The sequence below is a fragment of the Dunckerocampus dactyliophorus genome, chromosome 4 (genome assembly GCF_027744805.1).
Source record: "Dunckerocampus dactyliophorus isolate RoL2022-P2 chromosome 4, RoL_Ddac_1.1, whole genome shotgun sequence".
Taxonomy (NCBI): Eukaryota; Metazoa; Chordata; class Actinopteri; order Syngnathiformes; family Syngnathidae; genus Dunckerocampus; species Dunckerocampus dactyliophorus.
The window spans coordinates 28,048,232-28,074,759 of record NC_072822.1 but is presented as its reverse complement, the minus strand read 5'-3'; the positions used below and the strand labels follow the sequence as shown (position 1 = coordinate 28,074,759).

Genomic DNA, 26,528 nt, shown 5'->3' with positions numbered 1-26,528 from the left:
GCAAAACTGTTTTCCTGAATGTTTGATACTGGAATGGTTTGAGCAGGTTGGAAATTTGACAAAATTTGATTAATTTCAATGTGACATTCAGTTCAATGGGAAGGTTTTGGCCCGAAAAATGTGGAATCCAGGGAAAAGCAAAAATAGATAGCCTGAATGTTTCGAATACGATGTTGGAATAGTTTTGATCTGTTGAGAATGCGGAAGTAAGAAGAATTCTTAAGATTAAAGGGTGTTTTGGGGATTTGGAAAATTGTTATCCTGAATGTTTTGATGCTGGAATGGTTTTAATGTGCTGAGAAAAGTGGGAAAATGACATTAATTTCAATGGCTCCAAAAATGTGGAAAGCTGGAAAAAACAGGAATTTGTAGGAATTGGTGTTAGGAATTTAAAGAAAAATGGGACTTTGGAAAAGTGTTATCTTGAATGTTTTGATGGTGGAATGGTTTGGAATGGGTTGGGTAAGTATGACATTCATTTAAGTGGGAGTTTTTGGGTGGGAGAAGGGAATTTGTGGTCCAAAAATGTGCACGTCGGGGAAAAGTGGGAATTTCGGAATGTGGAAAATATGGAAAAGCTTGAATGAGCTGACTGTTTTGGTGTTGGAATGGATTGTGAACTGTGGAACTCGTAACTGGTCCATTGATTTAAAAAAAAAAGCAGAATTATGAAAAATGTGTGAATATATAGCCCCCCGTATCCTGAATGAGTTGAACCTGTTGATGAAAGGGTTGAGAAATGTGGAATAATAATAATAATGTGGGAATAATAATCCTAAATAGAAGAGTTCTGGTGCAGAATAAATAACACAGTATGCATGAACGATCTTCAGCATTCACCCAGTAATACATAATCATTTGGAGTGGGACAAAGCACCAGACCCCATCTACCTCTCGAGGGTCAAATGTGTGATGTTAGGATGATCTGTTTTCCACACCATTCCAAGAGTGAGTGTGAAATCTGGGTGTTGGCGGGGCTGTCAGTGGTCATGAGGGCTCTCCACAGAGATCTGCTGCTGTTTTTAGATGTCTGACGACTGGGTGACGCACATCAAGGGTTTCTTCACCCCAAAGCCGCCCAGCACACACCACTGAGGTGAAATAGACACACACACACTTTATGCTGGACACATCTCTTTCATGTACGAATTAAATTCACTTTGAATAACACTCCAACGGACACTGAGGCAGGCGACACGAGTTATTTTGGGACATTTAAGTAATTTGCCGGTCAAAATTTAAACTAGGTACGCTCCGATCAGGGTTTTACGCTGCTGTTTCCGATACCGATCACCCATGAGTGAAATCGGACAATACTGATACCGATCACATAGATTAAGTGTAAATGTTTAAATTTATATATGAGTGCTATAGGCCAGGGGTGCCGTATGAGGGGGCAAAGTTAGGACAATTCGAAGGTCCCCTGACTGCCATTGGCCCAAACAATAGGTAATTATTCAAAATACAATTTTTTTTTATTTCTTTTTTTCCATGGGGCCCAGAATTCCAGGTTGCACCCCTGCTATTGGCTATACAATATAGAAAAGGGAACTTGTTCTACTTTGAATTGAGCATCTAATATGCTGATTGGCCAGGTTGCTTGATGCCACGGTGTGTAAAATCACAGTTATGTGCTTTTGTGCTGACACAATTTGTTTTAATATGTTTTATATATGTCGTTCACCACGTTGTAAGAAATTATGTGAAATGGTTCCATTTTTTTAAACAGGCCTTCATCAGCTGCACTTAATGTGTCATGTCGTGTTAAGTGCCGCCAGCTGGGCATTTAACCCGCTGGGCCAAACACTCAGTAAAGAAAGTCTGGTACACAACAAGCGCGTTATCACTGCAGTCAGTGCGCTATACACTGCTTTGTTCTGCTACTGGCTTAAAAACATTTTTCTCTTTAAGGCCCTGTCACACCTTGACGATTTAGCCAGCGCATGCTCGACGTGATCATTTTGATGGCATACGTTGAACTGTGGACGTTTTTTTCAATTTGGGGTGTATACATGGCGTATTCATAGCGAGTTCGACATATACATGACGTATTAGTAACTTATATAGAATGTTTCTAGAACTTATAGACAACTTATACCAACAAATGCGTAGCGTGTTGCCGCCATTCACAACTTATGCCCACCGCCAGTCTAACTCATGCAAACCGCACGGCAGCATATGGCGACAATCACGTGCCGTAGCCTATAAAAAGGCTGCCACTTGATGACGCAAATCATAACCTCACTAGACATTGCAGTGTCAACATCACCATCATGCCGAAGAAAATTTGCAAGACTGCTGCCAAGAAGTATCAGGGCAGTGACGGAGGGCGAGGGCGAGGGCGTGCACGTAAGAAGGATCCATCACCACCCACAGCCTCCCACTCTCACTCTGATGGAGATGACGCAGGTTCTAACGCCTCTCAGGCATCGTCAATGGTATCGGAAGCTGCTTCCCCAGTGGCCACCATCTCCTCTCAGCCAACCCTTGCCAAGAAGCAAGCAAAGAAGACACAGTTTTCTCTCAATGTCCAAGAGGAGCAGGTAATGTGTGATTTCCTTCGCGAGAACACCATCCTCTGGGACATCAAGAAGACTGACTACCGGCGAGTGGACAAGAAGGCAAAGATACGCTTGATATTATCTTGACGTATTACGACTTGTGCGTAACTTACAAATAACGTGTGTGAACGGGCGTCAACGATCGCATAACTTATTGCCCGCGTATGTGGGACGTATGAATCATATGTTGACATACGTCGAAAAGTTTTGTGCATGCACAAAATTTTGGGACGACTTGGACGTACTACGACGTATGCCGGCGTGCTTCAGCGTGCTCTTAACTTATACAAAACTTACCCATAACTTATTCGACGTACGCCAGCGTATTGGCCAAATTTTTCATACGTTGGCGTAAGCTGGCTAAATCGTCAAGGTGTGACAGGGCCTTCACATAGAACATAGAACTTCATACCAACAGTAAAATATGGCGGTTGTAGTGTGATGGTCTGGGGCTGTTTTGATCTGGAAGACTTGCTGTGATAAATCGAACCATGAATTCTGCTGTCTACCAAAAAATCCAGAGGGAGCCCAAGGAGGTTCTATTCAGATTGCAGGCTGTACAGGCTACATTATTTACACAAACCAGTCATCTTTTCCTAATCGTTACACATTGCATGCAATCCTGAAAGAGAAAAATCAAGAAAGTTGTCCAGGACTGTGTGTATGCCTGAAGTTGAAAAGGAACTTTTGTTTTTGAAAAGCTTTAGCATTGACTCGTGACAGCAAGGAAGGCGTCTCATACGTTGCTCACATTGGAAAGTATATTACGTTTTTACTTGTGTTCTGTGCTGTTGTTTCAGACGCCCTCACCCAAACGCTTGGCACTGCTATCAGCGAAAAAGTGTCTGTTATGCGCCATTTCTGTTACAAAAGTGTGTGTCTGTCATTATATGAGAAAAAATCATATATCTTTTAAGCCTATGAGATCCTGACTGTAGATAAAGGAAGATTTTTATGAAATGCTGGCATTGAACAGCATTAAATGAACCCTATGTCTTCTGGTATTATCATTGAAATATCATTGAACCCACATTGGTTTCAGTTACATTGCAAACTGATGCTAAATCAACACTGAAGTCCGACGCTGATTCAAAGATCTAACTTTGAAAATTCAGATTCGACAGTTGTTTCAGTGTCACCTTGCTATCGGGGTAGTTTGCCTTTGCCTGGTCTAGACTACCAAGAGTAGAGCAGTACTGTAAATCCTGTACTGTTTAGATATTGAATATGTGTCTGCCTGCACTTCTATTAAGTCTTTGTGCTCACAAGCACTCTCAGGGGAGTGCAAGGCTCCATAAAGGAAACTTCATTAGCATCTCAGTCTCATTCTCATCTGACAGGCTATCTGATATCACAGATGTGCGTCACCGTCGTGTGCTTGCGCTCATTTAGCAGGATTTAATTACATGCCCAGAAACGTCTGGAGACATATTGCTCAGCAGTAGTAGAATTATTTACATTTTCACAATGGGAGATGAGTAGCATGCACACAAAAAAAGATTTATTTTGGACAATTTAGGACAATTCAGCAAGTAAAGCCCCCCGATGGTTCGCCAAAAGGTGGACATGTACTAATAAATATACTACAATCCAAAGAAAGAATAAAAACCCTCCACCCAGTTACTGTTGTTGTGTCCCTGGGCAAGACACTTCACCCACCTTCAGAAGTATCAATGTATGAATGCAAATGAATGTACGGCAGACAGACTGCGAATTGGCAGCCATGTTTCCGTCAGACCACCCCAGGGCACCTGTGACTGCAGACGTAGATAACCGCCACCACAGTGTGAATGAGGAGTGAATGAATAATGGGTTCACTTCACTGTGAAGTGCTTTGGGTGCCTTGAAAAATGCTATAAAATCGAATTCATTATTATTATATATAATATTATAATATCATCTATAATATTAATATAATATAATATAAATGATATATGATTATTATGTATTATTATGATTAATTAATAATTAAGTAATATTGTTGTAGTTACAAAATTATTAAAAACTAGAATATAATTAAATATATTCATATGAATAATGCTGTTAATTGTTAATGAATTGTAATATTATTATTAAGGTGTGAATGCTGAAAAGTTGACGCTGTACTGAAATTCTGTGCAGAAAATGTGGAAGTGCGAGAAAAAATGAGAATTTCAGGAATGTGGAAAATAGTTGTTCTGATCGTTATGATACTGGGATGGCTTGAGAAATGTGAAAAAAAAATGGCATGGGAAACTGTGGCACGGAAAATGTGGGATTCCGAGAAAAACTGCAATTTTTGGAATGCCAAAAATAGATCTTTTGAATGAGCTGGATACTTTGGTTTTAGAATGGTTTGAATTACAAAAAAAAGTGTGCAAGTAGTAAGTATTCTCAAGGCTCCAATGGAGTTTATTTAATTAATTGTAATATTAGGGCTTTTCATAGCCGAATCTGATTCATTAGATTTTGTTCCTAGTCGACTAATAGTCAAATATATACTAATATTTTTAAACAACACTGCTAAAGGCCATCCCTACAAATAAACAGATCTCATTTGCCACTTTTTCCACCTCAAAGTAAAAAGCTATAACACTCAAACAACTTAAAGGATTTTTTTCATCTTTATTTTACAAAATGATCCACAATCCTTATGTGAAACATAACCACATATCTTTCTCTTTTCTGCGTGTTTTAAAGAGAGAAAAACAGCTAAACCAGCATGTAGGCTTTCCCACGAGGGCAAATAGCATCCTGTACCAAGTCTACAGCAACATGAAAGGTGCTTTGAAGGCTCTTCCAAGTCCCCATTTTGAAAAAGCTAATGTCTCTTCTGTTGTTGTTGTTGCTTAATTTATTGTTATTAATGTTTCTTCTGTTCTTATTCATTTTCTTGTGTTTTTCTTTCTTTCTTTCTGCTGGGAGAATGAACAGAACAAGAATTTCATTGCATAGCAGAACTACCTGTTCTACTGTGAATATGACAATAAAACTCTTGAATCTTGAATTTTGAATCTTGAATCTTAAAAAAATGCACGTAACGGGACACACATATTCCGACTACAAAGCCCTAAACAAAACCCTCCACCAAACACCAACAATGATCTATTTACACAACTGACCGGTATGTAAACCAAGCTACAGCGACATTGTTATTGTAGCAGCTAAGACAAAGAACTATTTTTCTAGTGTGGTGACGAAGTGCCTCACCTCACTACCGAGAGGTAACGGGCCCACTCCGAAACAATGAGACAGGACACCAATCTGTACTAACTAGGAAACTGAACGACTACGAATACGCAACCAAATTATCTGTGAAGTATTAGCCCACATTCCATGTTTTGTTTATACACGGCTGGATGGACTGTGTTGTGATATCATGCTCCATGTATCACAATCAATATCTCTTACTCGATGGGCAGTTGTCCGTCTGGTCCAGCTGGTCTTGGCCGTCTTTTGCAGTTTATTTTGGGTGGGTTAAAGAAGTTTCTACCACTGCAGAGTTTTGTTAGCGCTAACAATTCTTTGTTTGTTGTCTTGGAGCAATGTCCTCCTCGCCATACACACGAAGCCTTTCCATCCATGGCAACACTGTATGCCACACTCCATTTCTGTCGGCATGGCTTGGCAAGCTCCACATTTACACCACCAAGTCATGCCGGTGTAATGACTTGCCCCCCATCTGCTACGCAGTTTCACTCCCTCTTCTTGCGAGCTCAGCTTCTAAAACCTTTAGCTCGTCCTCCATATATTCAGGCTCGAAAAGATAAGGTTCTGAATCCTCATTTGTCCAAAAATAGTCGCCGGCAGCGGCTCTCACAAAGTCTGCCATGATTAGTACGGTAGTTGCTTTTGATGCTCATGCTGTTTTTCCCCAGAAAAGGGAAAGACATGCGTGCTCATGTTTCACATAAGGATTAAGGGCAGTGGCAGAGGCAGAAACTTTTCATCGGGGTGGCCAAGGTGCGACCATTGCTCACGTAGGGGTGGCAATAAGTTGATACCTGAATTGTGTAGATGGCCAGAGTGACCAGGCGTGGGCACGGCCACTACTGGCCACCCCATAGCTCCCCCACTGCTTTTGGACCGTTTATTAGAGCAATTAATAGCCGAGCATTGTGCCGAGGACATGTTTTCAATGCATAGTTTCTGGATTCTGCTCCCCATCATGGCGGACAGACCCGCACAGTGTATAATTCGGAAGTGGATGCCGATCAGCACTCCTGTTTTAACTCTAGACTTTACATGCCCACTCAGGCTGCTACAGAGAGCTTCTATTATTAACAGATGTGCTGAATCACGCTTCAGAATTGAAGTCAAAGTCAACTTAGTGAGAGAACTTGACCGGAACCGACCAAAGTAATCATGGAAAACTTACCTACCGCTTGCAGTTCGTGCAAGAAGCGGTTTTACTGACAACTCCTCCACACGGAAAGTTGTGTGCTGCAGTGAAATGTGTCCAAGCGGAAACGGCGGTTAGGCTGAACGAATGTTCTGCGTTTGTCAAAACTGTCCCCCAGCCGTGGGGGTGGAGAGTGACCAAGGGCTCCGCCACTGACTGTGGATCATGGGCAAAAATCCCAAAAAAGTGCAGTTTTCCTTGAACATTTCAGGTGTGCGGCAACAGGACCTTTATTTATTTAGTGACTCAGAAAACAGAAAGCAGCTCACCTCCAGTAGATGTACAGTCCTGTTCCATCAGCCCAAAGTGTGTGGTAGTCAGCTAGCTCGATAGAATTGCCCAGTACTAAGAGTAGTAGAGGTTTAGCCAAGTCTCTTACAGTGGGTCATGTGGAGTCACAACTAGTCCATTTTATTCACTAAAAATTCCACATTAGCAAGAAAAATGCTCGCTAAGGACAGTCTGTGCGGTGTGCTAGCTTGGTGTTAGCTCATATTCCTCCATGCCCCCCTCGCCTTTGTTTACTTTCTAGATGCCGCTTGGAAGCACTTCTGCCCGGCTGGGTGGTGTGTGGAGACTCTGTGGAGCTCTCAGAGATGAGCCAAAGATCAGTGATAAAAACGTTGGTGTTGCGAAATCCAACATCCAAAAGCTCTTGTCGAGTGTGAGATGTTAAACGAGACCTGATGTGAACGAAATAATAAAACCACAAATCAGGAAGAGATAATGAGCTTTGCTGTGTGTACATCATTTTCAGTTCTTTTGGTAACACGAATGAGGCTGAATTGGTATCAAAAGTGGTGTGAAAAAGTGTTTGCCCCCTTCCTGATTTCCAATTTTTGTCACACTTAAATGTTTCAGATCATCAAACAGATGTAAATATTAATCAATGACAACACTGAACACAAAATGCAGCTTTTAAAAAGTCCACACCTACATGCCCCTGTGTAAAAAAGTGATTGCCCCCTAAACCTAATAACTGGTTGGGCCACCCTTAGCAGCAACAACTGCAATCAAGTGTTTGCGATAACTTGCAATGAGTCTCTTACAGCGCTGCCCCACTAATCTTTGCAGAATTGTTGTAATTCAGCCACAATGGAGGGTTTTCCAGCATGAAGTGCCTTTTTAAGGTCATGCCACAGCATCTCAGTAGGATTCAGGTCAGAACTTTGACTAGGCCACTCCAAAGTCTTCATTTTGTTTTTTTTCAGCCATTCAGAGGTGGACTTGCTGGTGTGTTTTGGATCATTGGGCCTCATTCACGAACATCTTCTTAAAAGTCTTCTTAAGAAGTGTACTTAAGAATGCGTGGGTTGGAAACTGCGCCACATTCACGACACGTTCTTAAGTAGGGATAATCGTTCGCACAGGTGTTCTTATGAATGCCAACTGCGATGCCCGTGCATGTAAGGCCTAATTTGCATAGGTCACCGCCTATTATTTCCTATATAAGGTAAAAAATGTGCCGTGCGCAACAGGCAGCTGGAGGCGGAGATGGCAACGCGCAAGGGCAAGACTGAGGAGCAGCTGGACAACAAACAAAAGAAAAACTTCAATTGTACAGAAATAGAGGTGCTTTTACAAGGAGTGACCGAACACAAGACCACCTTATTTTCACGTGTATCCACCGGTCATCAGGCCATCCAAAAAGAGTCGGCATGGAGCACCATTGCAGGAAACATAAATGCCGTTTCCACGGACAAACGCATCACCACAGAGGTTAAAAAGAAGTGTTTTGACTTAAAATAGACTCAAAAAAAAAGATTAGACTGCACCGGAGGGATCTGGAGGAAACGGGAGGTGGGCCATCAATCAGAAACCAAACCATTTTGGAAACTCTAGAAAATATTTACACAATCATGATGGAAAAATAAAGTCAAAATACATAGTTTGTGTGTGACAATGTATTTTTTCTGTGGTTACATTTGATTAGACGCTGCCTAATTAATACAGCAGCCCCGTGCTCTGGCTCAAGACGTGGCTGGGGGCGCATGTCGTTATCTGGGGGTGCTACGTGCGCAATAGACACACCACGTTTCATTGCGATGTTATTCTGATGATCCTGCACACCTGCAGGAACAGAGAGGGACATCAAATATTCGTCGCTTTCAGCAAATAAATCTAATGGTCCCTTTACATTCTCTCTCTGCGCAGCGCACGTCCAGCCAGGTACTTTTTTTTTTGATGAATTGGAATTTGAATATATATTTATGCATGGAGTATATTTTAGTTGTTTTGATGATAAATAATTGTTGGGATATTTTATTTGCACTACATTTTTAGGGATCAGGTTGCAAAATCCATCATGAGGGCGATTGCGCATTGAAAGTGCAAGCTTTGCTTGTGCGTAAGAGTCCTCCTGAGCGTTCGTAGAATTTGTTCTTAGATCTAAGAACTGGGAGTTAAGAACACGTTTCGTGAATGCCAAAAATCTTCGTAAGAAGGCTTTAAGAACACATTTGTGCGTAAGAACGTTTCGTGAATGAGGCCCATTGTCCTGCTGCAGAACCCAAGTTGGTTTCAGCTTGAGGTCACCGACAGATGGCCGGACATTCTTCCAGGTCCTGATACCTGAATGGTTTGAGAAATGTGACAGAATGACATTCATTTCCAGGGGAAGTTTTGGGTCAGAAAATGTGGGATTCTGGGAAAAGCTGGAATTTTTTGAGTGTTAAAAATCGATCTTTTGAATGAGCTGGATGCCGTGGTGTTGGAATGGTTTGAGTCAGGAAAAAATTTAGAAGAAGTCAGAATTCTCAAGCTCCAAAAGTTTTTGTTTGATGGAAAATGTGGAATTTCAGGGAAAAGTGGGAATTTTGGGGGATGTGAGAAATTGTTAGTCAGAATGTCCAGATTGTTTTCATGTTGCAGTTTGAATCGGTTGAGAAATGTGGAAAAATTGCTACTTTATTGTCAATGGAAATTCATCCATCCTTCCAGTTTCTGTGCCGCTTGTCGTCACTAGGGTTGCAGGGGGTATGCTGGAGCCTATCCTAGCTGACTTTGGGCGGGAGTCAGGACAGAGCACATGTAGACAAACAACCATTCACACTCACATTCATACCTATGGACAATTTAGAGTCACCAATTAACCTAACATGCATGTTTTTGGAACGTGGGAGGAAACCGGAATACCCGGCGAAAACTCTGCACAGGGAGAACATGCAAACTCCACACAGAGACGCTCAATGGAGATTCGAACACAGAACTTTCAGATCGCCTGACTGTGTGGCCAACATGCTAACCACCGCACCACCGTGAGGCCTCAATGGGAATTCAGTTGTAAAAAATGTGGAATTACAGGACAACGGGGAATTTTCGGAATGTCAATAACACACGTTAAAAATAAACTTAACATTTTACTGTTGGAACGATTCGAATAGTACAGTACAGATAAGGGTACAGATAATTAAGATGGGCGACCAGATACAGATAGTGGCGTACTTGCCTATCCTTAATTGTTATATTATTTACAGCAAGACAACACATTTTCCCAGAGACTTTTTCCCACTGACTTTCTCTAGCCTCTGATTGTAGTATTCTACACTGGTCACTAGGTGTCAGTAATGTTACTGCAATGTTACTTCGGTGAGACACACAAGCACCTGACTTGGGGCAACAGGCTTTTATTGCAGGTACAATAACACCTAACAGAGGCTACTGTTGCAGCCGTAACGCACGCTGAGCTAAAACTCAACTGCTTCCTGTCCTCCCCCAGCTCAGCTCATCTATCACCGGAACATATTTACAGCAACACACACGAGCACAAGTTGTATTCTTGTCTTATATTTCTTATTTCCTTTTATTTATGTCTACTATATTGGATGATACGAGTATAAAGGTGACTGTAGGGGTTTTATTTCCTGTCTAGAGGGTTCTAATGATGTTAAAAAAAAAAACAGATTTAGAAGGTTGTAAACAGGTTTTCTATGCTCAAACTACGAAAATAGAATCCTACTTGGTGGAAATTCACTTATCACGGTCGAGTCTGAAACCAGTTAACCACAAGAATGTTGTCACGGAAAACGTGGAATGACAGAAAATGTGGGAATCTCGGGGAATGTGTCGCTTGCTAGCCTTCATGTCAGGAATGAACGTTTGGATGTCGGAATGATTTGAATAGGTTCCGAAATGTGAAAGTAGAGAAGCGTCAAATAGAAGGATTTTGGTGCAGAATCAAAGTATTGTGGATGCTGCCTGGGAGAGTACAGCGGAACACCACATACTATAATGATACAGTACTAGCAGTGTATCAGTATGCCACAGCTGTCCAAAGCAAAAACATTGTACACAATTCTATTCATGCAATCAACGTTTGGGTTAAGGGCCCACAGGGTTTACAAAGCAGTGAAAGATGATTGGACACTTATCATAATCAAACAGTGTATACTCAGTAGATATTTTCCAACCAAACGGCTCCCTATGGAATTTCTGACCTTCAACATTTAGTGGGATTAATGCTCTCAGGCGGTTCACTTCAGCTGGCGGTGACAGAAAAAGGCTGGAAATGATGGTATGACACAATGCTGATAGACACTCATTTTGCTAATGAAGACAGAGCAGAGAAACAACATGTCACTTGGCACATCGAGTGAACTCCCAGCAGAAAAAGTCTCCACGTGTCTGACTTCCTGGCAGCACATAAAGTACACCACCATGCGGGGAAACCGGAGGGAATCATGACTTCAGCTGTGAAATGACCTACTTACCTGCATGACCTGTTTTTACGATACAACGCAAACAGAGACACCTTGAGGACAGCTTAGATATGCAGACATAAAAGACAATAAACAATAACTTTGACTTAGAAGGAGGCAGAACACTGACACAGACGCAGTCTATCATTTTTCCACGCGCGAGGTGCACGCAGTGTGGAAAAGAAGTAAGTTTACCTCATAACAAACGTATGAACAGTGCATCATTTTTATGCTAGTTTATTCTAACAGTGAGACAGGATGTGGAAAAAAATTCCAAAGAAATTACATTAAATAAAGATTATAAATCGTATCATATGTGATCTAGGGTTGCAACAATTAATCAATAATTAATCAATTATCCAATTAATCAACATTTATTTTTGTATTCGGTTAATCGTTTTGGATTTAAAAAAAATTTATATCCTGTTTAGGGCCTAACCGATTACTTGATTAATCGAAACAAGCTTCAGATTAATCAACTAAAAAAAAGGTTATTTGCAGCCCTTGGCTGTTTTAAATGGGAATTCAGTTTACTTCCTTATAAACATCAGAAGAGTGCATCATTTTTATGCAGGCTGTATTCTAAGAGAGAAATGGATTGTAAAAAAAAATCCAAAGATATCACATGAAGTAAAGATTAGAAATTGTATTGTATTTGATTGAAAAAGTATTTGATCTTGAGTTGCAACAATTAATCGATTATCCAATTAATCAACAACTATTTTGGCAACTTGATTAATCTTTTTTTTGGAAAATATAAATATCCTCTTATTTCAGCCTCTCAAATGTGAATATTTGTTCATGTCCTTCTTCACACACATCAGCTTTGACTTTGGAAAACAGTGATGGACATTTTTGCCTCTTTTCTGATATGTAGCGGACCAAACCACTAACTGTTTGGTTCATATGGATTTGGTCCGTCTAGGGCAGTGGTCCCCAACCTTTTTTGACCCACGGATGGGTGTCGTACATTATAGCGATCTAATTTATCTTATTTATTATGTATTGTGTAAAACTAAGACATGAATAACATCAAATTAAAAGCACAACATGAATGCCGACCCACCATCCACCAGTTCAAGTTCAAGTTTTTCCAGAGAGATTATTACATGACTGTTTGACGTGTGTGGTAAAAGGCAGTGTGCTAGCATGAATTAACTTGAGACAAATGTGCACATTAGCACTCAATAAGTCATCAAAACTTACCTTTATGCATTCCCACATAGTATCAGCATTTGAGACCAAATATGAGGTGAAAGAAAAATGGTAAAAATACGGTAGTAGTCTATCTGTGCGGCAAGAGAAAGTTAGCACACGCACAATGGACATGCGTCAAGTGAGACGGATGTAACAGAGAGAATCTGGCCACTTTTCAAAATAAAACATAAAAAAATGAAATAATGTATCAGTATCAGCATTTGAGACCAAAATGAGGTGAAAGAAGAAGGGGGAAAATACAGTATAGTAGTCTATCTGTGCAGTGTGGGAAAAAGTTAGAAGTTGCGTTCAAGGACAGTCGAACAAAGTGGAACATTAAACAACTGTGGAATTTCTAACTGTATGTTATTTTTTTTTAAATAAAATAATGGCCAATATTTCCAAAATTGACATCCCTTTACATAAAATGTTTAGTTATTTACAAAATATTTAATTTTTTAAGTGTTTATTTTTTTGTCATTACACCTGAATGTTTTCTGTGGCCCGGTGGTTGGGGACCCCCGCCTTATAGCATGCTTAGGGATATGATGTGAAATACTGTAAAAATGCCACTTTTATAGAATTGGCTTCTGTATTTCAGAATGTAAGATTAATATCTACATCCACGAATGTGACTGTGGAATAATATCGTTTGTACACTGTATCGAATCATGTCAAATCATTTTGTTTTAAAAAATAAATCGTTTTTTCAATCGCAAATACGCAAATCTAGATGTGTATCAAATCGTTTACCACAAAGAGATTTACATCCCTACTTATTATAGATAAAAATGTCTGTGATGGATGAGTTAACTGTGGACAAAATGTGATTAATCACGATTAAATATTTTAATCAATTGATAGCTCTAGTAAATAATCATTCATTGTAACCCTAATTTGATCCCCGTGACATAGTTCTTGTTGGAGAAACCATTGTTTAACCCGAATGATTGCCCCGATAGCGCTCTCTTTCTCACCAAGCTTCTTCTTGATGGTCTTGTCGATCATTCTAGTCTGGTGCAAATCATGGTGGTGGAGGAGTTTGAGTGGAAGAGACTGTTTGTGTGACAGGCGTCTTTTATCCTTTCCAAAAGGGACAGGACTAAAATAAAAACCGATGAGCCAAATCTTTAGTTATTGCTTTTTTTCTGGATTTTTTAAAACATCCTATCTCTCTGTTGCAACAAATGATGTAGCGTTCATATATTTGAAAGCAGGTAAACCTACTAAATCAGCAAGGGGACTTCTTTTCGACATGTAAAGGGATATAAAGGTGTTGTGCTGTACAATAAATCAGTATGAGCAGCTTTTTTCCCCAGACCATTCTCATGGAAAAGGTAGTCGTGACTTTTGTCTCGACGTTACAAATGAATCATGTAGCATGTCAAAACTGCTACTACTCCATGCAGGACATATTCTTCATTGTAAGGCTGAGTCATTTTATTAAAACAACCTCTGTCAATACATTTCCATGTGATTCTTGATTTGAAATTAAGAGTAGTCACATGCACTGCGAATGAAAAGGCTTTATCTGTCCTAAATGCAACTACCATACAGCCATGACATTCGTCTCAGAAGCGCGTGTTCTAATTTTAATTCCTTTTCAAAAGTTGTGATCATTTTTCACCACCTTTTCAGCAAAGTGTTAGCTTGACCCAGTTACATCTTATCAGCTCATCGGGTGACTGCAATTACAGCTCGAGTGCATGCGAGTCTTGAAAGCACAAAAAGTGGAACATACGTCAACTTAACAGTGACATAAATGCACCCTGAACTTTGGGCATATAATATACAGGACACACACATTATAAAAGAAAGTTAAAAGGAATTTAAAAAAATAAAGACATGAAATAATTTGTTTCATGATGAAACTGAAATAATGTATAAATATATTAGAATGCTAAAATATATTAAAAGTTATTATATTCCAAAAAGAAGAGCATATCTATTTTTATATATTAAAACATGTGAAATATAATTTCATATAAATAACACAAATATTAGTTTAAAATAATTGAATTTAAATATAAAAATACAAAATATGTTATGTGAATAAAATGTATTAAAATTAATTAAAATACAATACAACACAATAAAAAAGAAAATGCTTTTTATATTTTATATTATATGATTTATGTCAGGGAGGCCCAGGGGGCATTTGCAGTCCTCGGCACATTCTAAAAATATTATTTTAAAATAATAATAATAAATAAATAAAATAATAAAAATTTATAATAAATTATTATAAAATAAAATTATATAAAAAAATACAAATAAAAATAAGCAGAAATTGATAAATCAACAGTAATTTTACAAGAGTAAGGTAAAAAAAAATATTAAGTGAAAAAACGTGTAATCTATTTACAAAAAGTTGTAATTAGGACAATAACATATTATGAAGAAAAATTATCATTTTAGTAGCATAAAGATTAAATATTAAAGAAACATTTTTTTTAAGTCGTAATATTATGTGAAACTAATAAAACAACTCATCAAGTTGTAATTTTTGGAAAATTAGAAAGTTACGTTACCAGAATAAAGTCTAAATATAATATATACTGTATCCATTCATTTTCTGTGCTGCTTATCCTCATTAGGGTCGCGGGGGTATGCTGGAGCCTATCCCAGCTGACTTCGGGCGAGAGGCGGGGTACACCCTGGACTGGTCACCAGCCAATGGCAGGGCACATGTAGACAAACAACCATTCACACTCACATTCATACCTATGGACAATTTAGAGTCGCCAATTAACCTAACATGCATGATTTTGGAATGTGGGAGGAAACCGGAGTACTCTGAGAAAACCCACACACGCACGGGGAGAACATGCAAACTCCACACAGAGATTCGAACCCAAGTCTTCCCAATCTCCTGACTGTGTCCACTAGGCCACCAAGTGGCCCATATATGCTGTATATAACATATATATTATACACTCCTGACCAAAATCTTAAGACCAGTTGTAAAATTGCTAGAATTTGCATTTTGCATATTTGGATCTTAATGAGGTTTTAAGTAGAGCTACAATATGCAAAAACAAGAAGGGGGAGTGAGACAAAAAGCATTTTGAAAAAGTAATTAATTGAAAACAACAATTAAACTGAAATAGACTGTTTATCAGCTGATCAAAAGTTTAAAACCATCACTCAAACAATAAAAAACTCTCCAACGCAGAACAAAAAAATCTTTTCAGTAGGACTCAGTAATGAGTAGCTCCACCGTTCTTGTTAATCACTTCAAAAATGGGTTTGGGCATGCTTGATGTGAGTGTTTCCAGGAGGCTAGTGGGAACATTGCTCCAAGTGGTGAAGATGGCTTCACCAAGGGCATCAACTGTCTGGAACTGATGGCCATTTTTATAAACTTCCCTTGCCATCCATCCCCAAATGTTCTCTATGGGATTTAAATGAGGGGAACATGCAGGATGGTCCAAAAGAGTGATGTTATTCTCCCTGAAGAAGTCCTTGGTCAAGCCAGCATTGTGAACTGCAGCGTTGTCCTGTTGAAAAACCCAGCTGTTACCACACAGACGAGGGCCCTCAGTCATGAGGGATGCCCGCTGCAACGTAAGCACGTGAGTATCCGCCGTTTGACGACCCTTCAACACCTGAAGCTCTAGTGTTCCATTGAATGAAAAAGCACCCCTGATCATGATGGACCCCCCCTCCACTGTGCCGGGTAGAAAACATCTCAGGTGGGATCTCCTTGTCATGCCAGTAACGTTGGAAGCCATCTGGACCGTCAAGGTTACATTTTTTCTCATCAGAGAATAAAACTTTTTTCCACCTTTCAATGTCCCATGTTTGATGCTCCCTGGCAAAGTCTAAACGGGAAGTTTTGTGGCGTTGAAGGAGACGAGGTCTTTGAATTCCTTTTTTGTTTTTCAAACCCTTTTCCCGCAGATGTCATCTGATGGCTATTGTGCTGCATTCGGCACCAGTAAGGCCTTAATTTGGGTCGAAGACCACCCTGTGTCTTGATGGACAGCCAATCGGATCCTCCGGTTCAGCACAGGTGTGACTTTTTTGGGTCTACAACTTGACTTTTTTGTTGCATAATTCTCAGGATCTTTCAAAAAATGTAGAATGACTGATTTACTGGACCTAACCTCAGCAGCAATGGCACGCTGTGAGAGGCCTTGCTTATGCAGCTCGACAATCCGACCACGTTCAAAAAGAGCGAGCTTTAGCTTTAGGCATCAGGAGGGAGTAGAGACAGTAGAGAAGGGGGCTCAGCCCTGCCCTGTGGTGAACCGGTGCCCAGTATGCAAAGGGAGGAGAGGTGGGGGTCAACTCTCACAGTATGGGGCCGGTTGGTGAGGAAGTCATAAAGTTGAAATATTGAAGAAAAAAAATACATTATTCTTTAAGTCGTAATGTCGGCCTATGACAAACAAACAAAAACAAAAATAAAGTTGTAACTTTTGGAACATTAGGTTGGGAGAAAAAGTTATACTATCGGATATAATACTAGGGGAAAAACACATCATCATTTAAGAAGAAACTTCCAAAGTAGCCCTTGCATCCTTTCATTTTCAATATTTGGCTCTCTGGCATACCCCTGACTTATATCATGATCCTGCTTGGCAAAAAATAATAATAATAATAATAATAATTTAAAAAATTGCTCGACAACTTTCTTTCATTGGCTTTTAAATCAATTGTTTATTCATAGGACAGGGCTTTTCAAAGTGCTACACAGCTAATAGTAGCACTGTATGCATACCTTACCATTATACTACATTGCAGTCATTCCATGACTCGGCTGCTTGTCTTATCACAGCGTCCACTACCTCATCAGCACACTATAACACTGCAGTGCTAGTACTGACGGCAAGCCACTGGCGTGACACATCACTGACAGAACCCCATCATTTGTTGCTACAAAATGTGAGAAGCATCTTCACTTTAACAAGTTGAAAAACATCTGGACATCTTTGCATCTAATATTGAATTCAGGCAAGAGAAAAATCCTTTTCCTCATTGGTGTCCTTTTAGTGATTTTTAGTGACATCAGTGCTCTCATAAACCTCAAATCTGTACTGGATACCGTTTTCCTCTTGCATGCCCTGTGGCACTCCTGGAAACCTGGAAGAGATATCAATGTAAATAACTCTAAACATATATACACACACAAGTGCATTTGATATGCATTCATGTTAGCTTTCCACCCTGTAGCTTAACAGCCCAGGCAACCCAGCAGAAAGCATGAAGCAATGGCTTCCTATTTATGCACGGCCACCAGTGCCAATACTCACGTTTGGAATTTTCGGACCATCGTCAGTGGTTGCTGTCACTGTAGTTGCAAAAGAAAGCTTATCTTGTGTGTGTAATCAATTCTCTAGCTTATACTAAAGTCCAAAAAACTTACGTAAACACCCTAATGTTTGTAAAGCTTGTCCTGAAAGTGGAGGCACCGGGTGTGCGTACTACTTCATCATTTATGGTAATACACAAACACATTGGGTGCGCACAGTCACTGGGGCAAAACAAACAATAAAAGCAATATACTGTATTTTGATTATTATTAGTCCTTAAACTGAGGCAAGTGAGGCCTGCACTTCTTTGGATGTTGTTGTGGAGTCTTTTGTGACCTCTTGGATGAGTCGTCGCTGCGTTTTTGGGGTAATTTTGGGTGGGTCGGCCATTCCTGGGAAGGTTCACCACTGTTCCATGTTTTCGCCATTTGTGGATAAAGGCTCTCACTGTGGTTCACTGGAGTCCCAAAGCTTTAGAAATGGCTTTATAACCTTTTCCACTTAAACTCAGGTGCGACAAAACGCAGTTAAGTGATTGGGGGGGAACGCTTTTTCACACAGGGCCATGTAGGTTTGGATTTTTATTCTCCCTTATTAATAAAAAGTTTCATTTAAAAACTGCATTTTGTGTTCCGTTGTGTTTTCATTGACTAATATTTAAATTTGTTTGATGATCTGAAACATTTAAGTGTGACAAACATGCGCAAAAATATCTTTAAATATATAAAAATATATTTGTCAGGGACAAATTTACAAAATCTGCAAATAAATCAAAATTGAAATATTTAATATTAAATTAAACAATATAAAAATATATACAGTATATAACAATATCTACAAAAATATAAAAAATAATTTCCCGACAGATTCATGACCTTGGCTACCTACAGCATCTAGTGTGGTATGTCCAGAGCTACCACAATCGGATCAACACAAAAGCTGGTCTTACTCGGGTAGCAGAGAGTACTTGGCTGGGCAGATTTCAGGGAAGAAGGTGTCACATTCAAACTGTTTCAGGACTTGTGTGACAAATAATCTCCTGGTCCCTTGGCTCTCCATCAATTCCTACAAACAAAAGGCATCAAGACAACAGTTTAAGAGGTCATTTCATGATACAGGACATCCACAGTGTACGGCCAGGAAGCTGAGGGGTGAATTTAACAATACAGTATATAGTTTCAGCATAGAAATCCTGTTTAAAACCTTCTAAATACAGGTTTTAACATTATTAGAGCCCTCTAGACATGAAATAACACCCCTATAGGCACCTTTATGCTCCTATTACGCAATATAGTAGACATGAGAGAAAACAAGGCAAAACATAAATAAGACTTGTGCTCGTGTGTGTTGCTGTAAGTGTGTTCCAGTGCTAGTGGAGCTGACTGGGAGGCAGTCAGGAAGTTACGTCGGGGATTCAGAGTTTTAGCTTGGGGTGGGTTACAGCCACAACAGTAGACCGGATTATTGTGCCTGTTGTGAGATCATTCAAACTAGCAATAAAATTGTTTCAATAAAGTTGTTCCAGCGATCAAGTCTGGTGCTTGTGTGTCTCACCTAACATTACAGTAACATTACTGACACCTAGTGACCAGTGTGGAATACTTTGTATCATCATCACAACGTCTTTGAATGCGTTTTCTGAATGCCCTATAGTTGTATTTTACTTCATTTAGCCGTTTTATGTTTGAAAAGGCTTAATTTAGGCAAAAAAATACCATAAAATTTCTCTAAATATGCATATTTTGTACAAATAATAGGCCGTATTAACCACTAAACAGCATGATTTATTAATCAATGTTTTTGAAAAATAGTGATCGCGTGACGGCATGAAATCTAAGTGCAAAGTGGCGAGGAATTACTGTATACCTTCTACAGTATTTGTGTAAACACACAAGTAAAGAAATGGACCTTATAGAGTGAGCTGCCTCCTATAACCCAGACCTGATCAGCCTGGTCTGACAGCTGTGTGTCAATCAGCCTGAGAGCCGAGCAAAAATCTGGAGCCAGATGGTGGGCGCCTGGAGGGGGCTCTCTGGAAGGCAACCAACAGCATCGTTAAAACAAAGCAGCATTTAATGCCAACAAGTTCTGTCAAAAGCCTGAACAGCTGGACGTGTACATTCAAAAGTTTAGAGAAGGTCAATTAAGTTCACCCGTAAAAGTGCATTTTAATTCATCCTCAAATTTCACCCAAAAAGACCAAAGTATCCCAACCTTTTGTGAGTAACAGCTTAGCATGTTTTGCCTCATTTTTAGGTATTTAATAAACAATAAAAATCAAGAAGAGTGAATAATATCAAAGTGGCCCCCGCATCCTTTCATTTTTATGCACCTGGACATCCTTCCTTTATGTTGCAGCAATCCCTTGCCACTTTGCACTTCCAATTTCGTGGTTTCACTCCATCATGGTTTTTCAAAAATATATGAATGAATAAATTACGCTGTTTCATGGTTGAATATGGCCTCTTATTAGTCAAAAACATGCACATTTAAGCAAATTTTACATTATTTCTTGCCTAAATTAAGCATTTTTCAAGCATAAAAATGGCTCAATGAAGTAAAACACAAATAGAAGGCACTGAGATGCGTTCAAAGATGTGATGCTGTGTATTATTCTACACTGGTCACTTGGTGTCAGTAATGTTACTGCAATGTTGGGTGAGACACAAAAGCACCAGACTTGATCGATAAGCAATAGGCTTTTATTGTAGGTTTGAATGAGCTCACAAAAGGCACAATAATCCCTTAAGCGGGCTACTGTTGCGACCGTAACCCACGCCAAGCTAAAACTCAACTCTGATCCCCTGACATGATGCTCCCCCCGTTCATTTCTCCTATTATGTTCACAGTAGTATATTAGGCGTGTAAAGATGACTATGGGGTATTATTTCACATCTAGAGGGCTCTAATAGTGCTAAAAAAAAACAAATTTAGAAGGTCGCAAGCAGAATTTCTATGCTCTGACTACAAAAATATTCCTTTTATAAAAATGGAATCCTGGTTCGCGGAAATTCACTCATCACAGTCGGGTGTGGAACCAATTGAGCGCAATAAACAATTATGGCAATTGTCATAATTAGTTTGCAAGGTGAGCCCAATTAAAAGAAACCACTTAAAAATGATGTTCCACATTATTAAGCATGCCAAAGATGTCAAGCAATATGGGAAAGAAAAAAGATCTTCCTGCTGAATATTGCAATGCTTTGGGGCATGAAGGCATGAAAACATTCAATAATTCACAACATACGGTGAAGAAATTTGTGGCTGATTCAGATGACAGCCGAGATTGTGCTGATAAAGGCATAATGAGAAAGGTTTCTGCCAGACAAATTTCTCAAAAATCAAGCTAAAAAGCCATTACAAAGCAGCAAACAGGTATTCCAAACTGCAGGTGCCTCAAGTCCCATCAACCTCAAGGTGTAGGATCCTCCAGAGGCTTGCAGTTCTGCATAAAGCTACTATACGGCCACCACTAACCAATACTCACGAGCAGAAACGGTTGCAGTGGGCCAACAAATACATGAAGATTAATTTTCAAACAATCCTGTTTCCTGATGAGGGCCGTGCAACGTTGGGTGGTTCGGATGGATGAAGTAGAGTATGGCCAGCATATCTCAACAAGGCTGTGATGTCAGCAAGGAGGTGGCTGAGTCATGTTTTGGATCGGGATCATTGGGAGAGAGCTAGTAGGTAGGCCCTTTATGGTCATTGAAGGTGTGAAAATGACCTCAGCAAAGTATGTATTTCTGACTGACCACTTTCTTTCATTGTACAATATGAAGAACCGTACCTTCTGTTGCAAAATGACCTTCATGCACGACAATGCACCATCTCATGATGCACAGAATACCAACCTCTCTGTTATTGGCTGTTATGGGTATTAAATGAGAGAAACTCGTGGTTTGCCCCCTTTTTTCCCCTGACCTCAACCCAATTGAGAACCTATGGAGCATCGTCGAGCAAAAGATCTAAGAGGGTGGGAGGCAGACCACAATAAAACAGCAGCTGTGGGAGGCTATTCTGACATCTTGCAAAGAAATTCAAGCAGAAACGCTCCCAAAACTCACAATTTCAATGTAAGAATTGTGACTGTTATATCAAAGGGAGGGATCTTATGTCACCATGTAACTTGGGCTGTTAAAATGTTAGTGATTGAAATAACTTTTGCTTTCAGTAATATATGACCTCCTTATGCTGACAATCTTCGGTTCTTAACAACCAGTGAAATGCTTTGAAACTCTATTGTGTATAATAATGTGGAAGAGTGTGTGGGAGGTTTGCCCAATGACATTCATATTGTACTCAAAAGGTTGATGAATTGAAAAACAGTGTACTGTATGTAAACCATATAGCATATAGTGTATGACAAAATACGTACTTGAGCTGTCGACTGAGGACAATGTTGATCCTGTTGTTTAAAGGTCTGTTTTTCTCTGGGATGGAAAACCATGTCTTCCTGCCCATTATCACCACATTCTTCTTACCTGTGCCACACATTCAACACATGAAAACACACACTTCACTTTCAAGACTCTCACTCATCAATAAGCTCAAAATGCTTTTTTTTTTATTTCAAAAAAAGACTGCTGAGAAGATTCCACCTGAAATTCATTCAAGTTGTAACCTGGGAACTCATTGACTTTGACAACAGCGGTTCCATCAATCATCAGCAAACACTAACCGACTGAGGGCCTGTTTACTGTTAAATATTCACCAAATGCATTATATAAAACTGCGTTTGACATCATAGATGGTTCAATGATCTTATAAGTATTATAGTAGTCACATGAGCTTTTGTGGTTTGGCCTTTCTATGCCACAAAGGATTTGAAATACGACAATCAATTCAAGTGCATGCTTTCAGCTTTAGTTGAAGGGGTTTTACCACAGCTCCACCTCAATGTTGAGCATTTTCCTCTGTCTTTTTTTTTTTTTTTTTTTTTTTTTTTAAATGGCAGAGCAACACCCACTGCGCCCCCATGAAGATTAAATTAATGGTGTACTATAATTTCATATTCTTATGTCTTATTTTCTGGTCTTATTGGACACTTTTGCAGAGGTACAGTATTGCTAGCTAAAATGTTTTCTTCAGATTGGATTGCATTTACCATCTTTGATGTAAAAAGTGTATCAAAGTGGTTCCCATCCTTTAATTTTTAAGTATGCTATATCTGTATTTTTTATTTTGTCTTTAAGAATTGTATTTAAAAGCAATTTACCTGACAGCAGTTTGCAGTTTTGTTTACACAAAAGCCAAGCAGTTTTTTGTTCCACCTTGACTTTCCTTATTGTACCCAAAATGAAGCTTAAAAGCGAGGCACATAGCGAACCGTGATGACGGCGTACCGTCGCACCCCACAAAGACCCCAGCCATCAGGCTGCAGAGTTGCAATAAAAGCATGTTCAAAGCTTACCTTCCATGGACGGTGTTGACGTCATCCTGCGGAAATGTTTGAATTCCTCACTGGAAGAGAAAAACATTCATTGCAGACCAACATTGTAGTATTTATAATAATCTAACTCAAGCTGAAATAAGACGCATTTTTAAGTATATGAACACAATCAAAACGCACCTGCTTAATAAATATCAGAATGTTCTGGAAGAAGACACTTAATACGTCACATGATGACTGGACACATCCCGGCGTGTACAAACATATTGAAAAGCCAAGAATTTTTGTATTCACAAATGAATTAAAATAGACTGAAAATCATATGTGTGTACTCAGTCAGTCAGTGGCTGACGCAGCAGCTACATTCTCCAATCTGGACATAATTGGTGTGCTAATGAAACAACGCTGCTGTCTAAAATACCATGTTTGTCAGTCCACACAGGTATCATACCATTATAGTTGCACATTACTTACAGACAGACTCCAAGGCAGAAGCGCATTAAAAAGTATTACATTTTAGAACTCAAAATGTGCTGTATCATTCTATTTGTCTGCCTAATGGCATAACAACCCCGACGCACTGAATTATTGCGGCCACTAGGAGTTACCAAAAAACCACCCCCCCCCCATTTTAACTAATAGGTAGCGCATGTTCAATTACATATATATTTTGATATCTAAATCACACCGGACTATGAAGGAGCAGGACCAGCTAAACTATGAAAAAAAGTGTGACTTATCCTCTGGAAAATACGATAACAGTGTTTATTATTAAATACTGTAGACACTAAAGAGATGGAACAAGGAAATGGCAAAATTCAACAAAATGCCTACCTAAAGCGGACAAAGAGAAATTTCACGTCAGAGTCTTCAAAGTGTTGACCAAAAAAAGTCTAAACAAGTCGCTTTTTTGAAAAACAAAATCGAGAAGGGTCTGAATACTTGCTAAATACTCGGGATGTCCCGATCCAATCTTCAGGGTCCACTGAACTTTGAAGATCGAATAAAATCGGCTTCCGCCACGAGATCGGGCCGATCCGGTTGCCGTGTAACGTTCGGAACTGTGGGCCACACTCCAATACGGTAGGTGCTGTAACGCGCCTCAAAGCTAGTTGCCACTCGACTCCCGCCACCCGCAAGAAGAAAACGTAGCACCACCATGCAGACATGTCCACTGTGTACCGTGGTGAAGTTAGTTTCACGTTGGATATTCGGCTCCGTAGGTACAGCGGCAGTGCCCCCTCACTGTGCCTGGACTGCTGTGTCATGGTGCGTGGAGCTCACACGGGAAGTACCGCTGTACTGTAATTATTATTGCGTTCAAAGAGTTTGTTCAAAAAAAAGTAATATATTCTAAATCACACCACAAATTGATCTATAACCATGTCAAATGATTAGTCCTACCCTAAAAGTATTTTGCACAACAATTTTTTCCAATTTTATCTTTTACTGGAGGGACTTTTATTGGATTAGGGACCTAACTCACAGAGGTTTGTTACAAAAGCCAAAGAATATTGTTGGTCATGCTGTGTAATAAAAGAGTTAATTCAGCAATACTTTGGTTGCATTATTTTTAATGCTTTGAAGAGTTATTTTCATAACCATATTCAATTCCACAAATTAATGTTTGCAACAAAAGCTACATCACTACTAAATACAGCAACAAAGTTTTTCATTTGTGGCCAGCCAAGTCTATTTTTTACCACTTTTCTCAGGTTTTTTAATGTGTTTTTTTTGTTGTTGTTGTTGTTGTTGTTGCTGTTGTTCCATAGCCTTTTTGGAAATTGCCAAAGGCTAATGAAAAACAAGAAGTAGTCCACAAATGGCCCCCAGGCCGCACTTTGGAAACCCCTAGACTAGGTAGCTACAACAGCAATGGGCAGATAATATTATTGTTAAACATATAAGGCTGACCTCTAACGTCTTTCGCTTCTCATCCCAGCAACACACAAACGAAAAATACATCTAAAACAACTTTAGCACCATTCCTTTCAAGGATGTGAACACGTGATGTAAACGTGAAGTGTTCCTGGACGGTTCGCAAGGCTGGAGGATCCTACTGCAGGGTCCGAGCCAATGCGGTGGAAAAAGACCGTTAATTGCGACACTAGTGTGAAAAATATGACTTACTTTAGTCTTGTGGGATGCCAGGGAAGTTGTCCATTTCTGCCTATTCCCAGATCAGGACACGTAGCTACGATGCCGTTCAGAATGCGAGACATGTTAGTATAACTCTTGCCACCGCCAGCTCTTCTTATCGCAAGGATAGGTTGCCGCCAACACAACTAAATCTTTCAGGAACGTTAATGCGCATGTGTACATAAGCAGCCATCTTGGAAACGTAATTACGGAACGTCGTTGGTGACAAAATGGACAACTTTGCGTGTATGGTTATTTGACTTACATTTGCAATGTAAAAAAATAATACTTCAACAAGGTTTTCTAGGTATGTTGTCATTATCTCGTTGTAGAATGTATTGCATAGCCGCAGTCGTTTCATTACGCAGGGCTGTAACTCAAATGTGCATTTGTCTTGTTTTCCACGCATGGTGAAATTGTGTATACAGTACGCTCTTCTATTAGTGCTGCTACATATGTGTTGTTGTGTATTATCGTTATGCGTCCTCGGTTTGCATTGCATTGTTGATATTTCCTGATCAATATTCTCCTGGAGAAAGTAATTTTTCCGGTTAATTATTAATAATAAACAGTAATTGTCTTGGGTGAAAAGCCACGATATTTTTTGTCAGAAAATATGCTTATTTTTTATGTAATAGACTGTGGCCTCCAGTAACTTCAAAGACGTCAATCGTCTTTCGTAGTTTTGATGAAACAAATTCTTTAAAATATAGATCACCAAATAGGGCTACTTCCCTTTATATGGAATATTTAAATTTTTACTTTATATCAACATTAGCCGTTTATAAAAAAAAAAAAACACTGCAAAAAACAGGGTATTTTCTTGATTACACACAAAACGCATTTGTTAATATCATCATGAAAAAGTAGTAAGTTCTCATGTCCACCACAGAGGACAGTGGA

At 39.5% G+C, this 26,528-nt stretch overlaps 1 protein-coding gene across 2 annotated transcripts; it reads right to left on the bottom strand.

Moving 5' to 3' along the window:
• Nucleotides 1-13,472: 13,472 nt before the first annotated feature.
• Nucleotides 13,473-25,821, bottom strand: dhfr (dihydrofolate reductase). Of its 2 annotated transcripts, none has more exons than XM_054774688.1 (6): nt 25,617-25,821; nt 23,508-23,557; nt 22,473-22,578; nt 20,003-20,126; nt 19,044-19,159; nt 13,473-18,132 (listed from the first exon to the last, which is right to left on the bottom strand). In XM_054774688.1, the coding sequence occupies exons 1-6, from the start codon at nt 25,706-25,708 to the stop codon at nt 18,117-18,119; spliced, it is 504 nt and encodes a 167-aa protein (XP_054630663.1). In that variant the 5' UTR covers nt 25,709-25,821; the 3' UTR covers nt 13,473-18,116. The 2 variants fall into 2 exon arrangements, with proteins under 2 accessions (XP_054630663.1, XP_054630661.1); XM_054774686.1 differs by having other exon boundaries at nt 13,483-17,924; nt 25,617-25,818.
• Between the last annotated feature and the right edge of the window lie 707 nt (nt 25,822-26,528).

Coding starts and splice junctions, on each gene's coding strand:
- dhfr (XM_054774686.1), bottom strand. CDS start 25,708: ATGTCTCGCATTCTGAACGGCATCGTAGCTACGTGTCCTGATCTGGGA. Junction 20,127..22,472: donor GTCCTCAGTCGACAGCTCAA/GTACGTATTTTG, acceptor GTTGCCTTCCAG/AGAGCCCCCTCCAGGCGCCC. Junction 19,160..20,002: donor GAGGCAGCTCACTCTATAAG/GTCCATTTCTTT, acceptor TTTTGTTTGTAG/GAATTGATGGAGAGCCAAGG.